A 22,044-nucleotide genomic window follows, 5' to 3' on the forward strand; every position below is an offset into this window, starting at 1 on the left:
GCGAGAATGATGCATCATGTCCAAACAGTGCAATCGTCTATAGAACAGAGGCAGTTGAATTATCTGGGAAAAATGAACAGCTTTTTTAGGATAGAATTAGAATTAGGATAGATTGTTCTCCACAGGACATAAGTATTGACTTGGCATTCGTGGATTTGAGATTCATCATATATCTAGTTGGTATTTCTCAATCTTCCGCATCCAGGGACTTCAGATACCATATCCAGGCCACTTCAGATAGGGGGGTCCCTAACACGGGCCCCCTGAATACAAAACACACCCCCTGGCATTCAGATGTGAATTACTGACAAGTTTAGATTGTAGTGATAGATAGATAGATAACATTATTGATCCCAGGAGGGAAATTGAATTGTCATAGCAGCCACGATACATTAAAACACAGATAACAAGATACATTAAAACACAACAGATAAGAACACAAGAGGCTATGATGACTAAGAAGAAGAGTGACTAAATGAGAAATGAGACTAAAAGATATAAATACTTGACTACTGGTGAGGTTCATAAATAAGATGCAACAATGTATGCTATAAAAGTGCATATTATTAATAGTGCATATTAAAAGATTAATAAAGTCCAAAGTAGTAGCAGCAGATATTTTTCAGGCATTTTTCAGGTGTGCAAAGTGCAAAATGGTTTAAAATAATAAAAGTTAGTCCACAATCAGTTCAATGTCACCAGGCCTGGCAAAGGCAGATGAATTATAGAGTCTGATGGCACCTGGCAGGAATGATCTCCTGTATCGCTCCTTTACACACCGGGGTTGAATTAGTCTGCTACTAAAGGTGCTCTTTTGCCTGGCTGCCATGTCATGGATGGGGTGGGAGGCGTTGTCCATAATCGCCAGCAGTGTTGCCAGCAGTCTTTCCTCCACCACCTGCTCCAGTGTGACCAGCTTGGATCCGATGACCTTCCCAGCCTTTTTTTTTATCAGTTTATGTTAGTGTGTCTGCACTGTCATGCTGTGCTCCCAAAAAGGAAAATGTCTTTAAATATTATGCCATTCTCAAGCTATATATCATGGGTATGTGTTTTTGTACATACAAATTTGATCATTCAGCTTGCAAAATTACATTTGATAAATGTAACTACTTAATAAATGCACAATATAATTTTTAGTAGCGAATCATGATTCTTTCTTTTCACCATGTAGCAGCAATAATGATGGGAATTGACACACTGGTGAAAAAACGTCACTCGGTGTGTTGGCTTGAAAATATCGTTAGCTAAGATCACAAAAGCGGTGTCCAAAAATAAATAAATAAAAATAAACTAAATACATAAATTCACACACAAGCCTTCATCAGATCCACCTGTTGCTCAGAAGGAGCAGCAGACGGACATTTTGAAGATGATGCTAGCGACCTCTAGCTCTGTGGCTGCTAGCATCACCTCCCCACCTGCTTTACTGACTGAAAACCCTGCAGCGTGACAGAGAAACTTCATGGCCAGTTTGCCTGTCAGACAACAATTCCTCATGCTATTATACAGACACTGTTTCAACAATTTAGCGATGAATTACAGTCAAGTTCATGTTATTGCTAATACCAGCCAATCTAGCTCTGTATAGCTAATGTGAGCTAGCTGATGTTACTTTTCTCCCTCATCCGTCCATGCAATACAGGTTTATCCGGACATAATGTTTTTGCCGCTCTCTCACAATAAATTCATGCTTTTTAATGAATGGATGGGGGGTATTTTATGAAGGCAAAGGTGTGTGTAGCTTGGTGTAGCTAGCAAGTAGATCCTCCATGCCCTCCCCCTCCCCCACCGGCTACAGACACATGATCCCCAACCTCCTCTGCCAGCCTCTGCCACAGCCGTCTCCAGCTCTATGACGACCACCTCTGCTGACCAGGTGAGGAGAGAGCTGAGACGACTCCGTCCGGCCAAGGCCGCGGGCCCTGACGGCATCGGTCCAAGGGTGCTCAAAGCCCGTGCCCCCCAGCTATGCAGTGTGTTTCAGCATATCTTCCAACTGAGCTTGAGGCTGGAAAGGGTCCCGGCACTGTGGAAGACATCATGCATCGTCCCTGTACCGAAGAAGGCACGTCCCGGTGCCCTCAACGGTTACAGACCAGTGGCACTGTCCTCGTACATCATGAAATCATTCGAATAGACTGGTGCTGGCGTATCTTCAGCCACTCTTTGAGTCCTCGCCGGATGGGTTTGCCTACCAGCCTCAGTTGGGGGTGGATGACGCCATCACCTACCTGCTCCACCGTACCTACTCCCGCCTTGTGAGAATCATGTTCTTTGATTTCTCTAGTGCCTTTAACACTATCAAGCCGGTCATGCTTGGGAAGAAACTTACAGGGATGCAGGTGAACACTCCCCGGGTGTCGTGGATCATGGACTATTTGACTGGACGACTGCAGTATGGACGTCTGCAGAACAGTGTGTCAGATGCAGCGGTGAGGAGCACAGGAGCCCCATAGGGTACCATTCTACCTCCTTTCCTCTTCACGCTTCACCTGGCTGTGGGGGGGGGGGGGGGGGGGGGCGATGCAGGGCAGTGTTGGACAGTTTTGTCTACTGGTGTGAGCTTAACCACCTTCAGCTCAACATCAGTAAGACCAAGGAACTTGTGGTGGACCTGAGGAGATCGAGGACTCCTGTCACCCCTGTTTCCATCCGGGGGGAAGCGGTGGAGGTTGTACAGGACTATAAGTACTTGGGTGTACACTTGGACAAGAACCTTGACTGGACTAAGAACTCTGTGGCTACTTCTAGAAGGTACAGAGCCGGCTTTACCTACTCTGGAAGCTCCGGCCCTTTGGCATCTGTAGCACCATGCTACGGATGTTTTATGAGTCTGTGATGGCTAGTGCCATCTTCTTTGCTGTTGTGTGCTGGGGCAGTAGCCTAAAAGCTGCTGACTCCAACAGAATCAGCAAACTTATCCGGAGGGCTAGCTCTGTTCTGGGAGTGGAGCTCGACACTCTTGCCGTCGTGACTGAGAGGAGGATGTTTTCCAAACTCCTCTCGATCATGGACAATGTCTCCCACCCCCTCCACGACACGCTGGTGGGACAGAGGAGCAAGTTCAGCAATAGACTGATAACCATTAAGTGCACCACATGAGCGCCACAGGAAATCCTTCCTTCCTGTGGTGTTATAAGTTATACAACTCCTCTCCTTTCTGTAGGAGGTATAGAGGGCACTTTGACTGCAAAAATCACCTGCTCATGGGCAATATGTATTTGTGCTCACTTCATGGTTGTGCAATAGTATTACATTATCCAATGTCACACTGGTCACTTTATCCTTATTTTAACCCTTTATTAATCTTGCCTTTTATTGTATTTTTTATAATTGAATTTTCTATTATTATTTTATTTGTATTTTGCACTGGTACGTTGGACATTATTCTACTCTACTAATATATTTCCTACTTCTTGCACTTTTTAATTTGAATTTGAGAAATTGTGACTGAAATAATTTCACCCAGGGATGAATAAAGCCTAGGGGCACCAAACTCTTTGCCAAAGCAATAAGAGAACCTTAAAAGTTGCACAGCAGAATAACCTCTGCAGTTGTGAAGGACAAGAGGATCTTTTAAAGATGAACATAAATGAAAGTGGTAAACAAGTTGTTTTCATTCATGTATGAAACAAGTGGTCACAGAATTGAACACATTATTTATGTATAAAGGAAACTGAATTCGAAGTAATTTTGTCTAGTGGGCCAACGTTGGACCAAACATTTGGGTCAATATTGGGACAATGCTGTTTGCGTTTGTTTTAGCTGATTAGCAAGTCAAACAATGTCACTGCAAATTTGTGGAACATTATGCTAAATAAAGTTGTTTTCCACGTAATTTAAAACGTAGTTTAAACGTAATTTAATTAAATACGCGCCATCCTGTCAGTGATTAGCAAGAATCTAATCATTGATCATGGGTAACAAAATGAAATAATCCCAACGGAAAATGAAGCACACTGGACCCAGTTACTGACACTCAATAAAAACACAAGTGGCGTGGTCTGCCCCAACCAGTTTTGTTGTGAAAACGGAAGTGATCGCAGGGTTTCCCTCTAGCCATATCGTTCCTCTTTGGTTCCAGTTAAAGGAAAACAACACGGCTTTGCCCAGACATGTCTACTTCGTACAGAAACAGGTGAGACAAATCTAAAGATGTATTCTTGCATGGGCTGGATGATGCATGAGGTTACAAAAAATGATGATACATCATTTATTCTGTCAGCTATCAACCTCACTGCAAAAGTAACGTCAACTTCAGTGCCTTAGCTATTAGCAGCAGCACCGGGAGCCACAGCAAATTGCGTTAGCTAGCCAAACGTGAGTGAGACAGTATTGCGGGGAATTACAGAAACATATGCTTGGTACATGCAAACTGGATTGGCAGGGGTTCAAACGTAACATTTAAAGTAAAAGACAGTGAGCCTCCAGGGTGCTTTGCAAGCTAACACATCAACTTGTTCGTGTAAAGTAAGCTAGCTCAGCGTTAGCACATCAGCTGACACATCTATACTTCCTCAAGTCCTGACCACCGTCCACTAACTACCTGTATTTGCTGACAGTATTAATGTGTTTTTCTGTCAGTGCAAGGGCGGAAACAAAGATGTGACGTGTTATTTGCTTAATTAAACAGTCGCCCTAACGTCAACTTAGCTAATGACAAATAAGCTAAAGGCCATAGTAACTGGTATGTTGTAACTAGTATGGTCCTTTAAGCCTTAAAGACACCAGGGAAGGGCGTTTTGGGTGTCTTTTCATTGATTATATGTATAATTAGCTTCTGCTCCTCTGTATATATTTGTAATATCAGGCGTCTGGTGTTTTTCTCTTTTTGTGTACAAAACCTAATATGCTCTACACACTTTGTTAATTGTGACACATTCTAAGAGCAATAACTAAAATACATTGAATGCATAGGCTATAGCCTTTATTTTATAGTTATCTTAGCTGCAAAGTATTCTATTTCTATATAGGCGACCAGTGCTCAGTCTTCAACACTACAACTCATTATCAAATTTGAAGATAAACCATAAAATACTCAATTTTCATAATTAAGACACTTGTTTTGAATGAAATGAAAGTCTAAGAATGCATGGAAAGACACCAAAATAAAGCTTTCTCATCAAAATACTTTCCCTGGGGCAGCATGGAGCTGGCTACTTTTTCCTCTTTTTGGCTATTCAGTGTGTTTCAAGGCAATGAGCTGTGAGAAAGCGCAGCATATGGGGGGTTTTCATTTTGAAGTTCAACTTGTGTGAGATATGAGTGGGATTTTAGGGTGCTGAGATAATATCTCTAATTGTCATTATGAGTATCTCATACACTGTCAATGGCTGCACCAGCCCCAACTGTAGACACCACAACCTTAACTTAGTAACATTGACCTCATACACTCCAAGTCTCTTTCTCTGATCCTAACTTAAACCCTCAATCTGCTCCTCAGGTTCAAGGGTCACGGTATACCCTCTTCCTAAGCTTTAGACAGTTTCTGGGAGTCAAATATTGGCATTGTGTGAGGTTGGTTGGAGATTGGTCAGTTTGTGTTCAGTGTTTGGATCGGTGTTTTGCGGAATTTGGTTAATTCAGTTTGCCAATTTGAAAACTCTTTAAACCAATCATTATGTCACATAGTCAGCTCCACTGGGATGACAGCTAGGCCTGTATTTCAAACGTTGTGTTGCCCAGACATGTGAATCAACTTTTTGAGCTTGCTTGTTCAGAATCCCCTGAATTACTCACTCTACTCAACAGGCAATTAAAGTTAAGCTTTAACAATAAAGCCAGGAAAAGGTGCTTTGCTCTTCTGTAAACAGTTAATGATCTATGACTGAGGGATGGTATCTAGTGAGCACATTACATAAAAAAAGCTTTGAGTAATGTGACCTTTTGGATATTTTGCAGTTTCAAGGAAAGCCATAATGAACACCCTGTTCATTATGGCTTTCCTTAAAACTGCAAACTGGGTGGGCAAGAGAGAAGAGAAAGGATTTGGTTATGCTTGATGTGACAGATCCTAGTCTATGCACTACAGGCTTCTCCTACTCAAATTCTCTTGGACATTTTTCTATGGCCGTGCTTCTGAATATCTGTGCACCCAGTTGGCACCTTGTTAAAATCACATCAATCATACAGTTTGTGTGGAGCATTGCTGATGCCAATTCTCAGGTCCAAAGATGGCACACTAGGTGAAAACCTTATGTCACTAGAATTGCATAACTTGCTCAAGTCACTTATAGCAGCGGTTAGGCCTGAAATAACTGTGGAGAGACATTCAAGGGGAGCTCTGTGTGTGTGTGTGTGTGTGTTTCTGTGTGTGTGTGTGTGTGTGTGTGTGTGCGTGCGCGTGAAAGGGAGACAGGGTTTGTTAATGCTTTATTTTGGAGGGGGGTGTGTGCAATGTGGATGCCGTGCACTTCCAACATTCACCCCCTATGAGACTAATATCATTTATAGGCCTAAGCAGGCTGCCTTGGCTCTTCTTGATTCTTGTCGTTTGTGTGATGTTGTCATCGGCTTAGCCTAGATGCTTGGAATCATTGGAAATTTTGAATAAATATACTTGGGTTTGATACTTATTGGTCAGCTTCACAGACAAAACAGGTAGTGAGCTTGAAGCTACCACTAAGTTAGTTTTCACTTTTTAGTTTTTTCACTTTTGATTAGTAGTTAATTTCGATAGAATCTAATTAAGAAATTTTTGAAAAGGATATTTTCTGTAGCTTTCTGTTTAATTGTCATATCTGGTTAAAATAACCATACACTAATAATTAACACATCGTTCACTATTTCCTACTAACTCATCACTGCAGTCAGCGCCATTTGTGACCATTTTAACAAAACTGGATACACTTCATAAGGAATGCCAAAAGTGACATGAAAAATCCAATCAAATGTCATCAAGTGAGCAACAACAAAATTACTTTATTGCTGTAGTAAATCTGTAGTAAATCAGTGACATCATAGACATTGGACATTGTCACTTTCATAATGCTTTCATATGTTTTGCAAGAAACATGAAGCAAATCTGAGTAAGGCAAGTCAGTACCTTTACAAGTAGGACAGCCCCAGATTCACAGATGTTTTTTTTTATTATTAATGAACTCTTCCAAAAAAGCTTACCATTTTCCATCTCATCTGTACTCCATGGCATTTATTTTGTTGTGGCTTATGACCAAATTGGAATTTTGGTTGTGCTGCCTTGACTAGTGCCATAAGATCGGACAGATATATGCATTACATTTTGTCATATTAAGTCTAAATGTCACATCTACAATGGTTGAATTGCCATTTTTATGTTTGTTCATAAAAGCTTTTGGCAGGTCAGGTAAAGGAGAGAACTATGGTCGATACCAAGCTTATTATTTGCAATACTGACAGCAGAAAAAAATGCAAAAACACATGAAGAAATCTAAATTGATCCCCTGCTGCTCACATTACTCAGCAGTGCTGAAGTGGAGGGAACTTAAAAATTAGATTACAACAACATTATCATAATTTGACCCCTAGGTTATTGTAAGTAGCATTTTGTCCCTGAGCTCTGATGCAATAACATAATTGGTTCTAACCTCAGCTTGATTCTTATTTCAGAATACAAGAATTCAAAGTGGCCTTGAGTGAAGAAAACATAGACTTGAAGGCACTCCGGGAGCTGTGCTTTAGTGGTAAGTTTCACACCTTGACATTCTCGTTCTGATAAAATGAGCTTGTGTTTTTATTTTTTCTTTGACCAGCTTTTCTCTCTTCAACTCAGGAATCCCATTTGAAGGAGGTATCCGCGCGCTTTGCTGGAAAGTAAGTTGCCCCGTCTCGGTATGGTTTCACTAACAAGTGTCACATGTATCTCGTGTATCACACTCCACTTCTCATCAACGTGTCTGTAGTCAAGTATGTGTCAAACCTAGGTCAGGCTACAAGACTGTACAAATCATGCCTTAAGATGAGGGATCACACACTACCCAGTTCTTCCAGCTTCTTGTCTCAAAATTCACAAATCTCACAAAATCACTCAGGAACAAGGAAGTCTGGCACCACAAGACTATTGATACGGTATAAAGAGTCATGCTCCTGTCTCAATTCAAAAAGCCTTTTCTCCATTTCTGATGTCCAGGGTTTGCTGTCAGATTTCAGTCTTGGCGAGTCTTGGACTGCTTCACACCACACCAGTCCACCCAGACTTGGGACTGATGAAACCAGACACATTTGGAAACATCTTGTCTGGTTCTTACTGGTTGAGTTTTGAACCCTTGCACAGTACAGGATTATCTGCAGGACCCCAGATCAGTGTAAAACTCATCTAGTGTGACCTAACTATTAGAGGGTACTTTGGTGCTCTGCTTGCCTTGGATATTACTCTCTTAAGACTCACAACCAAACTTGTGAGTCTTAAGAAACCTTGCTAATGGTGTTTCCCCCTGTATCCATTTGGATTTCTTGTATCAGACACAGTGTACTTTATTTTAGTTCCACCTTTAATTGCTGATGCTGTGTCATGTGAAAACCCTTACTGGAGGAATTCCTATTCAGCGTGGAGGCAGGAGACAGCAGCACTAAACAGTTTATCTCACCCGTCCGCGTCACAGGCTCCAGTAACTGTTTGTCACTTCAATGCTCAGATGACTTATGGGGCACGAGGGGATGAACAGACATCAGGCAGACATGGTTTTTGATTCTGTATTGATAATGTTGGGAAGTTTCCTGCCTGCCCAAGCTATTGAATCTTTACTTGGCATCAAGATCTTCCTCTCATCAGGCGATTTATTTAAAGTCTAAAGTAGAGAGAGACGGGAAAGATTGAGGGAGAGAGAGGGGGATGAGGGGGATGATGGGACAAAGGTCGTAGGCCGTATTCAAACCCAGGATGTCCTGGTTACATGGTATGCGCCTTACCCAGCTGAGCCACCAGGATGCCCCCCCTCATCAGGCAATTAACCAGTACAAGGGACAGTTACCCACTGCCACATCAATGTCAGGGGGCCCATCAGATATCTGGGTTTTAATTTTTAGCCAACAGCCGTCAATTCTATCATTCAAGAGTCCATCAACCATATATGCTGTCTTCTAGGTGATGTCCTCTCACTGGATCTTGAATGTTTGCACTGATGGTGACACTCAAGTGATTGATTGAAGACTTGATTCTCATCACTCAGTCAAATTACTAGTCTGGGCTCAGGTGGAGCGAAGGCTTCTTTGGGTACAACGCCCCGTCTTGTGTCCATGCACTTGGTGACATGGTTCACAATCTACATCAAGATGAAGGGTGATGTTCAGTTGAGTGAAATCACGTTGGTGTTAGGTTATTTCAAGAACCAACTTCATGATCAGCCATTCAGGCCGATTCCTGGTGATCAAGTTGATGAAGGGTTGATGAAGCACAATTCTCAAGCTGTTCAATTCAATGGTTGCATTTGTAACCCTACTTTCTATGACCTTAAGCTAAGCCCTCTAAAGTTCGACACTGCTGGACCAAGGTGATCTGCTGAAGACATCTTCCATTGGGTCACACCATGATTAGCTGATGGTGTGTTTGCAATTTCAGGGCATTGCAAGAGGCTCCACTGATGTTCAGTGGAGTAGGGTTATACGATATGCGATATCGAATATCTCCAAATGGCCGTTGTTTCCTCCAATGCTTGAAAAGTAAGATCGAATTTCTAGGCTTGTTAATAATAATTATTATTATAGCCTAGAAATTTGATGTAACCAAAAAAACCCGCAATAATATTGTGTATCGCGATATTTTGGTGGGACAGTATCGCGATATAAAATTTTTGATATTGCCCCTGCCTAATACTGAGTAACTGGTACAGTTTATAAGTACAACTGGTTAACAGCTTCCATCCATTTCATTTCCCATTCATTGAGATTTCTTGTCTTTTTTTGTGTTTGGCAAAAGCTCTCTACAAATATAGAAATTATATTATAAAAAAATACTAATATAGAAATAAATACTTAACCTTTCAAGATTTCCATAAAGCCATACAATGTCATAGTGGTATAGATCGGGGTTTTAAGCTGCCTGCCAGCTTCTCATATTGGACATGAAGTTTATGGTGTTGCACATTTGGTTATGTAGATTTGCAGAATGTTCTGATCAGTGCTTTCACCTTAACGAGTGATTGTTCTGCCCTCTTTTCAGATCCTTCTCAATTATCTACCTCTCGATCAGACGTTATGGGACTCTTTTCTCAAAAAGCAGAGGTAAATAGAAGCTGACTGTGTTAGGAGATGCTGTTACAATGAAATTTTTTTTTTTTTTTTTCATTTTTATTAGATTGTACTGTCCAATATTTCCAAGAATTCAATAGCATTTTCAATATGTATATGGTTGCAGATTTTCACTTCCATTTCCCATTTTACCCCCCTCTTTCCCAAAAGGGAGGTGTATTCACAGTTCCTAAAAGAGATGATTATCCAGCCCGGCATTGCCAAAGCCAACTTGGGCCTTTCCAGAGAAGATGTGACTATGGAGGACCATGTGAGTCAAGTCTCTTTTGTTCTGGTTTTCTCTTTCCGCAGCAGTGATTAACTAAGCTCAGGCCCTGATTCAATAAAGGTACACACTGTGCTTACCACAAAATGACCAGATAATGCTGTACAATTCCCTATTCCTGCATTGAAAAAAGCACTGAAAAATCCATCATTGCGACCATACTACTATGCATATATAAATTTATGCTCATGCTCATTATGATAATTTAGCAGGTGAAGTTCAGAACTTCGCAACACCAATTTCTTCATTGTTGAAGCACAAATAACATCTCAATAAAAGTGACAAAAGTCAAAAGACTTTTGGGATTTTACCTGGGAAGTGCACCTTTACTTACTTTATGAAGGAGTTGTGTATTTACTTCAAATAACTGCCACAATATTATATGGTTATTTGTGGATACATTTGTAGCACATTGGTCCACCTACTGAAGGGCCTTTTCCTCTCACACTGAAAATACACATCATCATTTTGGAAGTGGTTTGCAGAGATGACCTTTCTTTTAACATATTTTTGGCACAAAATAAAATGGAACCCCTTAACTCCATGTTGATGAGGAGTCATCAACTTGAGGTCTTTGAAGTTTAGCAGTCAGTGGTAACATGTGGAAACACTGCTTTGGCTCACACCATTTGAAAGCACTGTCTGGCTGACCTATATGCGTCTCAACCATTTTGCATTAGTAATTATATAATTATTACCACCATAGTCTCTAATTGAGCTTTATGTCAATGGTCAAAAATTTTAGTATTTTTTATCTTCTCCAAAAGCATTGTGGAACTCCCAAAACTTAAAACTTCCAAATAATTTGGTCTGCTCTTCTTCTATTCATTTTCAGCCTCTAAATCCAAACCCAGACAGCAGGTGGAATACCTACTTCAAAGATAATGAAGTTCTGCTACAGATTGATAAGGATGTCAGGTAGGAATTTTCTTTTGCTATTCAAGGTCCGTGATCATTTGCTCTTGATCATTTCTGCCTAAAAACAGGGAACAGAGTGTGTCAACAAGATTCTTCCTGCCTTTCATTAAGAAAATAACTTGGTTTCAAACTGATAACAATAGCCAAACAAATAAACAGTGTAATAAATAAATAGGTAAAACAAATAAATAACTTGATAAATATGACAAATGTGTGTTTGCATGTTTCCAGGCGGCTGTATCCAGACATGGCTTTCTTCCAGCGTCCTACAGAATACCCTTGCCAACTAATCCTGGACCCTCAGAATGATTATGAGACATTGCGTCGGCGAGTGGAACAGACCACACTTAAAGCACAAACTGTCAATCGGAACCGCAGCGGAGTCACTAATGTAAGTGTCTAATTGTGTGTGGTATGCAATTCGCCCGGGTTAGGGTTACATCATGTTTTGTGGATGCAGATTATGCACTTCAATACTTAGTAACATGTAAACATTCAGTACATGTAAAAGTACAATATGTGCAAAATCCTTGATCAAATGTCCAGTCAAACTCATTCTGTAAATAATATTCCACTGATTCTAACCCTGTTGCTTTAACAAGCTAAAAGCATTTTGATAGGCTCATGACTAGAGCAGGGGTAATCTCCACCAATCACAAGTGACCATTTCAAACCTGAGGAAGCTTCCTATTTAGGCAGCATTTCTAGGTAGGAAGTCCAAAGTTTCAAGTTGTAGGACTGTCTCATTCCAGAAGGACACATAGGAAGCTTCCTTTTAAGGTTCCTGGTTTTGGACGATTTTGAAGGAAGCATACAGTGGTTCCTTAGGTGGAGCAGGATATCCCACAACACCTTGCAACGTCAGCGAAGATGAAGAAGAATGAAACGTCCCTAACATCTGCTAAATTAATGGCGGGCAGAAGTCCCCGCTTTGAGAAAGTTTTCCAAAAACAAACCTGACCATAAAACATAACACACATCTAATATTTTCAATTCATTTTTACGTGAAAATTGTCAGTAGGGAATCATATTACTTCATTTTAGTACAATCATACTGGCTGTTGCCCAGTATGATTGTACTCAGTTTAGCATGTGACATGTCAAAGCAACAGTGTGACGTTCCTGAGTGCGAGACTGTTGGCTGCCTGCCTGACACAACAAACCGCACTGAGCGTACAGGTTGGGAACAGCTGAAAACAGGGTTCCACTGATAAAGACAGGCTCCTGCCAAGTGAAATGAGACCAATGCAATGCAGAACTGGCAGTGTGACTCGACCACAACCGGTCATGGCCACTATAAGGACTCCTGACTTTGTTAGTGATGTAGTCTTAGGTGGATATGGTGATGTCACAGGCAAAGGTGGTATGTGCTTTTGTTTGATTTCCACTCATGTCTTCTCATGCATTTGTTACTCCATCTCAGGTATAGCTTCATTTTATCATTGCCATATTTACTGAAGCATTTCACAAAGATGGTAATTACTATTTAAAACGTTATTGTGAAAGATTTATTTGCTGATAGAAATAGTTGGCTTTATGAAAAACGGTGATTAATTGCTAAAAGTGTTGTAGGCATTATCTGTCAGTACCGAACATTTCAAAATGAAACCAAACCCAAGGACAAATGAAGAATAACAAAAGTTTTGCTCTCATGGGCAAAACCAGCTCCGCAAAGAAAAACAATTCCTGAGCAACCTGTTTCTTCCATAGCAGAAACTTGGTTGTGTTGAAACTGTTCATAACTCAGAGTGTAGAACCACATGACCCAGCTGCTCTCTCTCTCTCTCTGTCCTTCTTTTCTCTCTTTCTGTCAGTGGTCATGTGCATCGTTTCATAACTGTATCACTTTATGGTGCTGCTTGTTCATTTGTGTTATTCGTTTGTAGTAAAAAGTGTGTGTGAGAGAGAGGGATAAAGATGGAGAGAGAGTTGCCTGTTTGAATTAATGAAGCATAGATGTAGTTAGTTGTCTCCTCATGGGCTTTCAGACTTGGGTGGGGTCCCATTTATGCGTTTAATTAGAGGGATTGATTATGCACAACACTAATTCCTTCCAAATGACTCATAGTTGTAATGATAAAAAACAAAATGACAGCAAAACCCAACAAGAAGGAAAATGTTATGAGAGAAACAAAAGGCAAAAATGACAAGGAAATAAAATAAAATAAATTGATACAGAACTAAAATAGAAAATATAGCCACAAGCGGCGATGTTGGGGTTCAAGCCCGTAACAGTTAACTCTGGGAAAATAGATGTTTAACAGTAAATATCAGCTTATCAAGCTAAGAATAAGCATGGGAAAACTACATCTACATATTTACAACTTTGCAGAACTAAGCATCTGTAGGGTGGGAGATGTCTTTTCCTTGTTTAATCTGGGAGTATGTGTTTTTATCTCTGTTTTTGATTTATTGTCATTAGCATCTATTGTAATGCTCTTATATTTAAGCTTTTAAGCACTTTTTTGGACATATAACTCATTAATTCAGATTATTATTATATATTATAGAGTACAGACTCATTGCTTATGTTTGTCTGCAGTTTCACTACATTTAGTAAAATACTGCAGCGTACCTAACGTAGGTGAAAATATCCGATACGAATCGCTGTCTAACCCTTACCGTCTTGCTGCGCTCTTCCTCTGTGGTGTATAATCGCTTCTTTGTTGGTGTCCGAGCAGTGGTGAGTTAGCAGAGTGGTGTGTCTACTGAGTTTAGTGTGGCTATTAATCCCGTGGCTGTATGGAATGTTGTGATTTTTATATGTTCCCATACTGTGTTTCCCAACACCAACATTAATGTAGGTCAATGGCTATAGCTCAGTAAATGTATTAATAAAGCACTTTTAACAAATGTTGAGTTTATCACATATATGCAATATTTTGCAGAGAACAAAGATCACATATACAAATGATGAGGTAAAAACATGAATTAACAAGCGCATAATCTCAGACCTGTCTCACATTCTCCACCCTTGTTGTCTTGTTGAACTGTTTGAGTGGTTACATTTTTAGTCCCATCCCTACTTTTAAGGTAGAAGTAGGGCTTCAAATTCAACATGTGCATTTATAGGGAGCCAGTGAAGAGAGACTGACTTAACAAGATTTTTACTCATCTGCAAAAGTCAAACAAAAGGTCATCTTAAGAAATGTTGTGAATTTAATTGTTGTATCCCGGCAAGATTCCACTTTGCATTATTTCCGTTCATCCCCTCATCTTTCTCTCCTGTCCCCTCCCAGGTCAGCTCCCCTGGAAAGGCTTTGAACCTGTATCCATCTAATGAATACGAGGTGCTGCCCAATGGGAGCGAAGCGCACTGGGAGGTCGTGGAGCGCATCCTCTTCATCTATGCCAAACTCAACCCCGGGATTGCCTATGTACAGGGCATGAATGAAATTGTCGGGCCAATTTACTACACCTTTGCCACGGACCCAAACGACCAATGGAAAGGTAGGCAAGAGAAGTAGGTGCTCAGAGCTTAAAGACTGGTATGATAACTTGTATTCAGGAAACATTGGATATAAGTTCTAAATGTTTCTAAAATGCAATTTGCACTTAAGATGCACAAACAGACAGAAACTTACCATCAACCATAAAAAAATATTTTAGGTTATATTCAGATGTTTGAATAGTTTGACATACACTACCAGTGAAAAGTTTGGGACACCTGATTGAATATTATATATTTTTCATTCTGTTAAAGCCATTTTGATCTAAAGTCTTCTGCTTAAATGCTTGAAATGTGTTTCTTAGACAAATATAAATAGTGAAGTTGATCCTATGTATGAATTTCTTTCCAAAGCCTTTGCCTTTCCATCAAGGCAAAGAATCTAAAATATAAGATAGTTTTGATTTGTTTAACACTTTTCTGGTCGCTGCATAATTCCATTTGTGTTATTTCATAGTTTTGATGTCTTTACTGTTATTCTAAAATGTGGAGTGCTTGACTGTTAATCTTTCAGAGCACGCTGAAGCAGACACGTTCTTCTGTTTCACCAACTTGATGTCGGAGAACAGAGACAACTTCATCAAGAGCCTGGATGACTCCCAGTGCGGCATCACCTACAAGATGGAGAGCGTCTACTCCATGCTCAAAGACAAGGACATGGAGCTCTATCTCAAGTTGGTAAGAAACCTGGAGGCTGAGGCTTGATGCCCAGATCCAGCTCACTCTTGGCTCATTTACTCCGATCAAGTTTTTAAAGCAATATTCCGGTCCCTTCAGTACATCTTAATAGTGATTTATACATATTAGGCTAATCATAGTTTTTATAGAGTTTATACTAAGTGTTCATATAATAGAAAAAATGTTTTCACTGTTCCCATGAAAGACATGGGAACCGGACCAAGAAATGGCAGTAAACCCCGAAATCCCCATTTCAAGTGAGTTTACTGCTTTCATTTAAAACAAAAAAACATTGCATTGATATGGCTATTTCTTTCTCTTTCTTTTTTTTTCTCTCCAAACAGCAAGAGCAGAATATCAAACCCCAGTATTTCACATTCCGCTGGCTGACCCTGTTGCTGTCTCAGGAGTTCCTCCTGCCGGACGTCATCCGCATCTGGGACACCTTGTTTTCCGACCAGGACCGCTTCCACTTCCTCATCCTGGTCTGCTGCGCCATGCTCATGTGAGGCTTTCACCTTGTCCTCCTTTACTTTCCCGCGGTAGAGAAAGCTCCGCCTTGTCATTTCAGTCATGATTGCCGTGGGCTTCTTCTGTTCACAGACTAATCCGTGATCACTTACTGGCAGGAGACTTCACGATCAATATGAGGTTACTGCAGGTAAGGCATGCTTTCATAACATAACAATAGAAAAAATTAGCTTTTTTTGATCAGAAAATAGCCAAGAACGCAGTCTGAAGCAGTAGAAAATGTCGCCACCATGCAGCCAGCTGTAGGAGAAAATGTCGACCCCACACAAACCACTGCATCAACAAAAAATAAACAATATCATAAACAAACTCAAAAATCAGTGTTGATCTATATATATATATATATATATATATATATATATATAATCGAGTGGAGGATGGACTAGTTGAGGACAAATGGTGGACAAACAGCACCGCCTGAACATGATAAACATCATTCTGTAAAGTCTTTCCAGCAATGGGAAGTGTGGGACATGTTGTATATTATAACTTAGAATTCAACAAATGTTATTAGAACAAATGTAACATTTATTTCCAATTATCCAATGCAAATATTTAAGTATTTTACACTATGACTACTTACTCTTGACTCACCTTTGCTGACATCTTACAGGAATCCACTGCTAACATTTAGTAGCTGTCAAAATAGCATGAGGAAAATATACCCAGCTAACAATAACTTTGAAATTAAAGATTTTTTGTTCCACTTTGTTAGATGTTTAGCTGTCCATGTCTGTGCCTCTGCTTGGAATAGACACAGTTTAATGCTAATCCAATCTAGGGTGTCCAAAAGATGACTGAATCCTTGAACATTTTCATAGAGCTGCTTGGCAATCTTAGCATAAACCTGGAATTGCTGCATGAGGTTATATTGTCTGCATGTTCATCTGATCTCTCTGCTATTCTTGTAGGACTACCCCATCTCAGATGTCCACACCATCTTGACCAAGGCCAAAGAGCTGCAGGATAACTCGTAACCAGCTCACTCTTTTCCTCCTGCCTCCTCTGCTCAGATTTGGTAGGTGGGAGCTCAAAAAACATTTAATGTCAAATGTGTGTGATGGAGGGACTTGATCTATGAAGAGCTTGGACAGACTTCTTGGGGGGGGGGGTGGGGGGGAGTTTCTTTGTAACCCGATGTATGATGTTTGATCAGTGGGGACTACCATGGAAACTGGTATCCTGTGCGACTATTGGGGGGGAAGGGAGGAGGAGACGCCACTTGCTTCTCGATGCATTACGGTAAAAGGCCAACTCCTTCTCTCACAGCCATCTCTCCCATGGAGACAGAGTTTCTGTGCTCACACTATCGATGTTTGCACTGAACATCTGAGGGAGAGGGAGCTACATTAATCCTATACTACCCATCTTAATTTGCCATTAAACCGTCAAAACACGCTTGAGATCTTCAAAAATGGAGCCGAGAAGTAAACCGAAATCTTACTGCTACCAATTATTTAATCAGATTGAGCAAACGTCGAATTGGATCGAGCAATAGTGCATGTTCGTTCTTTTAGGCTTTTTTTTTAAATATTAGAATTTGAAACTTTTTTTATGTAAGGAATGTTTATGCCTTATCTGTTTTAATAATGATGTGCAACAGAGGAGACAGTATTTCTGGGTGAATTTTCTGTCTTGATGAAAACAAACATGAAGTGGAAGTACTGGCCTGTTGAATATTGTGATCATTCAATGACCTTCTATTTACTGTAAATGAAGCGGTAAAATTGCTAAGTGAATTGAGTATCCATAAGCAGCATTATTTTTTGAACGTCTGGAAAGCCTTTTGTCCCCTGATTTAAGTCCCTAGTAAATTCATATTACCTTCACCAGAATAATTAATATTGAAAGAAAGGAATGTCACTGGAAGTTTCACAAAGATTTTTCTCCGACCCTCGGTTAACACTGAACGCTCGTGCTCACCCTGGCCAAAGGATTCACATGTGCTTTGTTTTTAGTTGAAGGTTAATTGTTGGCTGGAATATGTGACCGATGTTACATCGATGTGATGATGTGTTGCCAGTTCCGTTCCCAAGGCGGTTCTCTGGTTCATATGTGTTCATGTAAAACAGGATGCCCCTTGCCTCTGTGATTATAAAGGAGTTGGCTGTGCTATCTAAACATGGTGAAAGTATCAAAACGCACGGTCACCAACTAAATCCACTCAATCCATATTAGAAAAGCGAGCCTCTAAACGAGCCGTTTGGACTTCTGTAACTTTGTGGCGTCACAAAGGTTCGCTCATTATCATTTTTGTAAGAAATAATAGACTAACAAAGTGTTTTTTTCAAAGCGGTTGAGCGGTTGTCATTGTTTATTACCGGAGAGTTTTCCCTACCTGTAGCTGCCGGGCCGCGGTGTCTCACGTTTCACTCTTGAAACGGTTAGCCAATCAGAACAGAGGGATCATTAATATTAATGAGCCTTAAAGACACAGCGACAGAAACAGCCTGCTCTTGGTAAGGCTCAGAGAGATGCTGGAAAATATACAAATGGATTGAGAGTGTTTTTGGTACATGACACCACACACACAGCTTTGAATGGACCTCAAGACAGAAAATAAAACACTGGAAAGTGGAGAATATGGGACCTTTAAGAGTATGAATAAAGATATGCCTGCCACAGTAAAATGATCCCAACTGCATACAGCCGAGAGAGCGAATTCTCTCATTTACTGGCACTTGGGTGGTTCGGTAGATCTAATGGTCGCTCTTTTGATGCGTATTCCTCTGTTTACACCTTAGTCATAAGTATCATGGAGACTGACCATTACTTAGCCCCCAGCATATATTTTATCATGATTGCTAATATGCTTCTTGCATTTACTGCTGAATAGGAATGTGTTATGCAGTCACCCAGTCAAACCACTTGTGCAAAATTCTCTTTACAAGAAGTATGGAAGCTAAGATGAACACAAGAAATGGCATTAAGGGAGCACAACATTAGAGATGGAACTAAGTGTTGTTAACAGTATTAAAACAAAAGCATATGAGCGCAGTGACAGAAGAAGCTGAAGAAGTAGTGTGAATGAATGACACAAAAGTGATGCAGCTTCTAAACTCATTCTAAACCCTGTTTCACACTGGAAGCGGGTCTGGGTTTAATTGGAAATCTGTTTTTCTTAATTTATATTTTATTGTGCACACATCACATGATCTATGTGGCAAACCGGTCATAGCTTGAATATGTCTAGGTTATAATTTGAATGTAAATGTATATTTGTAAACTTTATCACTGCCGAAATATCTATTCACAAGCTCATAACATGTTGGCTGTGTGTTATCGCAGTGCGGAAACTGACAAGAAGTCATTTCTGCAAACTGTTCAAAGGCTGAAAATATGTTAATGATACTTTTGCTTATTTTTAATCGTTTAATGCATCCTCATATGAAGGCGTTCTGTGTGCGTACGTGATGAAATGCTACACACAGCATTTTAAAATATGATCCTTCATATGTATGCTTCAATGGTAACAGACACTATTTTCAGGGCAATACATCTAAGTAGATTTTTTTGTAATCTGCCTGTTCTTTTTATAAACACTCCTTTAGAAACTGGACGCGCCATTAAACGCTACATCATGAATTGCCCTGTCTGCTTTTTCTGCCATCAAGTTCCTTTTTTGAATGTGAAACGATCAAATCGGTTCTCACTTGACCACCCAAGTCAATACACACTATTGAAATATACAGATATACAGTAGTCTTTGATATTGGTGAGAGTTGTGTGTGGAAGCTCTGTTTACTTTAAACCAATGTAATGATACAGTACTTTTAAAATGGATGATACAGTCGCTCAAAGAAGTACTGAAGAATTTCAAAATGCACTTGTAGGTTTTTTTTTTTGTCTCTTTATCTATAAGTGAAATGCTTCTAAATTGTCCCAAGAGTAAAACCTTGCTCGACATTTCATGCCAGACTTTCCCTTGGTCTTTTAATGGTTCTCTGTCAGAATTGCTGCAGTTCTTTCTTGCCAGAATGAGTCAAGATTGGGTCTCTTCCATACATCACAAGATTAGAAGGTGCAGGGTGAACTGAGATTCTGAGAATAAAGTCAGAATTCTGTGAAAAAAGTCAGAATTCTGAGTTTAAAGTCAGAATTCTGAGAAAAAAGTCACAATCTCAGAATTCTGACTTTATTCTAAGAATTCTGACTTTACACTCAGAACTCAAATAAATTTTACATATGTGGCCCTTTTTTATCAGAAAAGCAATCTTGAAAATATAAATTATCAGCTAGTCCTTATTGAACACTATCTGCAAAGCATCTGAAAAAGGCTTGATGTTCTTCTCTGACTCAGCGGAAATGAATGGATTGAGATGATGGATCAGTGATAAATATTCCAATCGTTAATTTTCAACTCAGGACTGACAGTACTTTAGGACTTTTATCATGTTATGAGATATTTGCTATTTTTCCTTTGTCTTACTGAGATGTTTGGAAGACACTTGATATTAGATGTCTTGGCAAGAAAGGCAGAATTGCAACAAGTTTGAAAGGAAAACATGAATCTATGTATGAAATCTGAAAAGATCATTTTTTGCCCCAACGGCAGTTTAGCTGATACAAACCTGCCAACTGACACTTCTCCCATCAAAAGTTTTACTCTTATTTAAAAGGAACTTCACACAAATTTCAGGAGATTCTGTTGAGTTTGATAGAATGGAGTACTTTGTAGTTCAGACCTAAAAAAACCCCAACAACAATCAAATAATTTAAATTAGGTTGGGGGTTGTGGTACTTTTCAGTTTACAGAGTGACTGAAATTCTATATTTCTTTAGTAAATTTAGTAAAAACAAGGTATTTAGATTTGTTTCTCTTTCCTCACCACATTAACTGCTTCATACCTGGGAGGCGAGGTGTTCCAATGTAAACTCCTTCAGTTAATGCAGAGGGAGAGTAAAAAACAACATACTGGCTTGCATGCTTTGCACTATAGATTGCTTCCCTCTGCGATATTTTGTTCCCTTTATAACACTCACTATTGGCCTCAACAGCAGTAGGCGAAATGCAATGGCTTGAAGTTCAGAAACTAATCAGAATGCTCTCGTTTGGGATTTAGACCTACGCAAAGTACTCCTTTTTTCAGTGTCGACACTTATGTGAATGTACAAATACAAATAAGAGAGATAAATATACCTGATATTGGGTTCGTTACCAAGACATTTTGAAAAAAGACTAGTGAAAACCCCTGATTACAACAAATAAGACTGGCTCTCATATGATTTCAGATGTTGAACTTGTTATTTTTTTCATATTTATAAGCGGACAATTTAGCCCAAATGATACAACCTTGATATGTCTGTGATTTGAATTGTGCAGCCTCACTGAAATGTCCAGAATATGATTTCGAGTTTGATAGTGATGCTTTTATTCTCAGACCAAAAACATTTGAAGCTGTTTTTACCAAGTGCAAAAATGTGTTGGGATGAATACTTTTTTGAGGGACTGTTATGGATTGATGGCATCCACATGCTTCTCTCTTTTTAATGTGTATTTATTTCTATCCTGGAACAGCTGTGTGTGTGTGTGCGTGTGTGTGTGTGTGTGTGTGTGTGTGTGTGTGTGTGTGTGTGTATGGGGGGATATGTTCAGTATATACTGTCAGTGTATTATGTTTGGTTATTTGCATGGTTACATTTTTGTAAGCACATTTTTGTAATGTCTCTGTAGTGTTAGACTTGTATACATGTTTTTACTGTGTTTGCAAATGCGCATTAAATATAACAATGATGGCATAAATCAGATTTGTTGTGAAGTGGTGTGATTAAGCCGATATGATTGAAAAGTGTGTGATCTATATAATTTATCACATTTACCTGGGTCAGCTGATTTGAAAGACAGCTGACTCCTCACGACACCACCAATTAATGCTTAAATAAGCAACCTGGCTGATCATAAAAAGTGGAAGAGAAGAAGAACATGATCACTTTGTAGAGAGTTTGGAAATTTCAGTGCACAGCGGCCTGCCAAGGA

General features: G+C 39.8%; 1 protein-coding gene across 1 annotated transcript; it reads left to right on the top strand.

The window, feature by feature from the left end:
• The first annotated feature begins 4,071 nt into the window (after window positions 1-4,071).
• Window positions 4,072-17,137, top strand: tbc1d13 (TBC1 domain family, member 13). The gene is made up of 12 exons (XM_071906910.2): window positions 4,072-4,141; window positions 7,591-7,664; window positions 7,754-7,794; window positions 10,139-10,200; window positions 10,378-10,477; window positions 11,328-11,410; window positions 11,642-11,801; window positions 14,650-14,860; window positions 15,373-15,536; window positions 15,881-16,041; window positions 16,140-16,197; window positions 16,979-17,137. The coding sequence occupies exons 1-12, from the start codon at window positions 4,119-4,121 to the stop codon at window positions 17,042-17,044; spliced, it is 1,203 nt and encodes a 400-aa protein (XP_071763011.1). The 5' UTR covers window positions 4,072-4,118; the 3' UTR covers window positions 17,045-17,137.
• The last annotated feature ends 4,907 nt before the right edge of the window (window positions 17,138-22,044 follow it).

This window comes from Centroberyx gerrardi, chromosome 2 (genome assembly GCF_048128805.1).
Source record: "Centroberyx gerrardi isolate f3 chromosome 2, fCenGer3.hap1.cur.20231027, whole genome shotgun sequence".
In the NCBI taxonomy this organism is placed as follows: domain Eukaryota; kingdom Metazoa; phylum Chordata; class Actinopteri; order Beryciformes; family Berycidae; genus Centroberyx; species Centroberyx gerrardi.